The sequence below is a fragment of the Antrostomus carolinensis genome, unplaced genomic scaffold (genome assembly GCF_000700745.2).
Source record: "Antrostomus carolinensis isolate BGI_N321 unplaced genomic scaffold, ASM70074v2 scaffold35743, whole genome shotgun sequence".
Taxonomy (NCBI): domain Eukaryota; kingdom Metazoa; phylum Chordata; class Aves; order Caprimulgiformes; family Caprimulgidae; genus Antrostomus; species Antrostomus carolinensis.
Genome location: NW_010308010.1, coordinates 5,539 through 9,182, shown reverse-complemented (window position 1 = coordinate 9,182; position 3,644 = coordinate 5,539). Strand labels below are relative to the sequence as shown.

The window sequence follows — 3,644 nt, the reverse complement described above, 5'->3', positions numbered from 1 at the left end:
GCTGAGTCTCTGCCCCACCCGTGTCAGCCCCTGTCCCTTGTTTAGACCAATGTCAGGTTGTTTGTGTTCTCTAATGCGACGCTGTGATTTAATGTTAACGAGCAGGAGTTTGGACAGCGCAGTGTCCTTCCCAGGATGACAAGGAGAAGGGATGCCCAGCACAAGGCAAAGGGATGTCCAGCAGCTCAGGTGTTGAAAAGTGGTTCAGAAAGTTTGGGCTGTTCAGCCTGGAGAAGAGAAGGCTCCAGGGAGACCTTCCAGTGGCCTCCCAATACCTGAAGGGGCTCCAGGAAGGTGGGGAGGGACTTTGGCCAAGGGCAGAGAGTGACAGAACAAGGGGTGATGGCTTGAAAGTGGCAGAGGGGAGATGGAGATGAGATGTGAGGAAGAAATTGTTTGGTGTGAGGGTGGTGAGCCAGTGTCCCAGGTTGGCCAGAGAAGCTGTGGCTGCTCCTCCCTGGAAGTGTTTGTGGCCAGGTTGGATGAGGCTTTGAGCAACCTGGTCTAGTGGAAGGTGTCCCTGCTGCTGGCAGGGGGGTTGGAACTGGATGAGCTTTAAGGTCCCTCCCAACCCAAACCAGTCTGGGATAAGTTCTTACAGGAAACAGTATCTGAGGGTCGTTATTTAAGTGTTGAGCTTTAATACAAACCAATACCATTGTTATTTCGTTGCCTCTGGTAGACTCCTGAGTGCATTTATTTTAGATCAGCAGCATTTACTGTCTCTCCTTTATCTCCTTTAGATGTTGATGCCCAAGAAGAACCGAATTGCCATCTACGAGCTCCTTTTTAAGGAGGGAGTGATGGTGGCCAAGAAAGATGTCCACATGCCGAAGCACCCTGAGCTGGTCGACAAGAACGTGCCCAACCTCCATGTCATGAAAGCCATGCAGGTACGGAGACAAGGGCCAGGCTGGCACCTGGGCACAGGGGGTGGTTGTGTGTGAATAAATCCTCAGCCCTTCTCAAATCAAACCTGTCAGGTGTTGCTTTATATTCCCTGTTTCTTTCCTGTTAGATTTGTTTTCCCATTTTCCTCATATTTGCTGTTTCCTCTTTGGTTTCTTGTTCCCCGCAGACCACAGAAAGTTATTCTTTTGTGGTTCCACATCTCTAGCTCCATTTTTGAAGCTGTGATAACCTCTGTGTGCCTTGTATTTCCTCACAGGGTGGGAATGATGCTTTAATTTTATCCTCTGCATGTGTGAACTTCAAGTTTTTATTCCCCACGTACCCCCAATAAGTTGTTGTGTTCACAGAAAGCTCTGCTGAGGGTGTTGGTGGGAGATGTTGACTGATGATAAAAGGGTCTCACGTGAAATAATTGAGAATTCTCTCTGCAGTCTCTGAAATCCCGTGGGTATGTGAAGGAGCAGTTTGCGTGGAGGCATTTCTACTGGTACCTGACCAACGAGGGGATCCAGTACCTGCGCGATTACCTCCACCTGCCCCCCGAGATCGTCCCCGCCACCTTGCGCCGGAGCCGCCCCGAGACTGGCAGACCACGGCCCAAAGGTGAGCGGGGGTGGAGAGGGGACTGCTGACTCAGCAGGAGGGAGGAGGTCACAGGATCACAGGATGGTGGGGATTGGAAGGGACCTCAAAAGATCATCCAGTCCAACCCCCCTGCCAGAGCAGGAACCTCAATGAGATCACACAGGAAGGCGTCCAGGCGGGTCTTGAATGTCTCCAGAGAAGGAGACTCCACACCCTCCCTGGGCAGCCTGTCCCAGGGCTCTGTCACCCTCACTGGAAAGAAGTTTCTTCTCAAGTTGAAGCAGAACCTCCTGTGTTCCAGCTCACACCCATTGCCCCTTGTCCTACCATTGGGCATCACTGAGAAGAGCCTGGCTCCATCCTCATGACATTCATCCTTAACATATTTATAAACATTAATGAGGTCACCCCTCAGTCTCCTCTTCTCCAAGCTAAAGAGCCCCAGCTCCCTCAGCCTTTCCTCAGCAGGGAGATGCTCCACTCCCTTCATCATCTTGGTGGCTCTGTGCTGGACTCTCTCCAGCAGTTCCCTATCCTTCTTGAACTGTGGGGCCCAGATTACTCCAGTGGTGGATACTCAGCTGAACCAGAGGTCCCAGAGCCAGGCTGGTGTGACCTGCTGTGATTTTTGGGTGTATAAACATCCACAGATCAAGGAGGCACGTTTAGGTTTTATCGCTTTTCTCTTTGGTGCTGATCTGGTGGCCACTGGCCTGCTGGAAAATGGGAGAGCAGGCTAAAAAAAACGCTGTGTGACTGATGGGAGAAACACTTTGAGTGTGGGACTTGTCCCTCTGTGGTAACACAGGTGACTGGAGTTACTGAGAGCAGATGTACTGAACCCAGGGGCTGTGGACTGAGGTACCAGTTGGTGCCCAGACGTGGTTTGAGGTCTGAGATGGGGTGTCTCTAACTGCCAGGGCTGCTCAAAAACTGTTCTTGTCTTTTGGGAAGAGCCTGCAGCAGTCACTGCAGTTCTCCATCAGCAGGACAGTGTGTGCATTGCTGCTCCAGGCACAGGGAACCTTGTCTCTGGCTGAGTTATCTTTAGAAGAACCACCTGGGGGGCTGTTACATGAAAGTTGAGTGGCCTTGGCTAGAATTGCCAAGACAAGGAGCAGACTTGAGTTCAGATGTAGCACATGGTGATGGGATTTGATGGCCAAAAGCGAAGCCTGGGTGCTGGATGTGCTTCACCTGTGGTGAGGTTGGTTACCCACAGTTCTGGCTTTATCACATCTGTTTAACGAGCTGTTCAGCAAGTCAGGTTATTAAAGCTGCCTTCATTTTTTAAAAAATATTTACAACAAATACATGTATTTTGGGCTTGTAGTTAAGATATTTTTCTTGGTGGGTTTTTCGTGCCTCAAAGCGAAGGAGATGTGGATCATGCAAACAGATGTTGCTGATGTTGACTTCTCAGATTGCTTGCAGGTGCCTCCCTACAAAATGTATTTTAGACCCATCTGCAGGTGGCTGAAACGTGTTTCCAGCAGCTTGCAACCTTCTCTGGTTGCAAATCTCAATATTAAATAATAAATTTTAGGTTGCAAACCTGCCTGTTGAGTCCACACAAGGCAGAAGCTACATTTTTTTTCTTGCAGATGCTTGATGTTGGCCTGTGAATGGCTTTTGAACCGTTTTGATACCATTTGTGGTGAGCAAAGTCAGATAGTAGTGCAGTAGAAATAAAGCTGAGGTGAATGTGCTGAAGCCCCTCAGTTCAGTTCTGGGAAGGTGACTCTGTTCCAAGCTGATATTTCAGAATAAGAAGGTTGGTTATGTTGCTTGTGAGCATTTTGAAACACTCTGCAAAATCCCTTCTGCTTGGTTTTCCTGGTTTCTTGACCAATAGTGAAGAAGAAACACCACAGTGCAGAACGTGTTTTGTAAAATTACCCAGAAGGTCTTTGGGGAGATAAAAATTTCTGGGAACTTAGAGAAAGGAGAGAGAAGATCAACCACTGCAGCTGTGGTTGTCAGAACAGCATTGTCAGGTCTCTGGGGGCAAGAAATGTTTCTTAGAATAACAGAATCCCAGACTGGTTTGGGTTGGAAGGACCTTAAAGCTCATCCAGTCCCAACCCCCCTGCCAGCAGCAGGGACACCTTCCACTAGACCAGGTTGCTCAAAGCCTCATCCAACCT

General features: G+C 49.2%; 1 protein-coding gene across 1 annotated transcript in view; it reads left to right on the top strand.

Moving 5' to 3' along the window:
* The first annotated feature begins 742 nt into the window (after positions 1–742).
* The window catches only part of RPS10 (ribosomal protein S10), a 6,531-nt gene continuing 3,629 nt past the window's right edge, over positions 743–3,644 (top strand). The window contains exons 1-2 of the mRNA XM_010165634.2: positions 743–893; positions 1,344–1,515. Coding sequence (XP_010163936.1) covers positions 744–893; positions 1,344–1,515 — 322 coding nt within the window. The 5' untranslated portion in view covers position 743. The remainder of the gene's footprint in view (positions 894–1,343; positions 1,516–3,644) is intronic.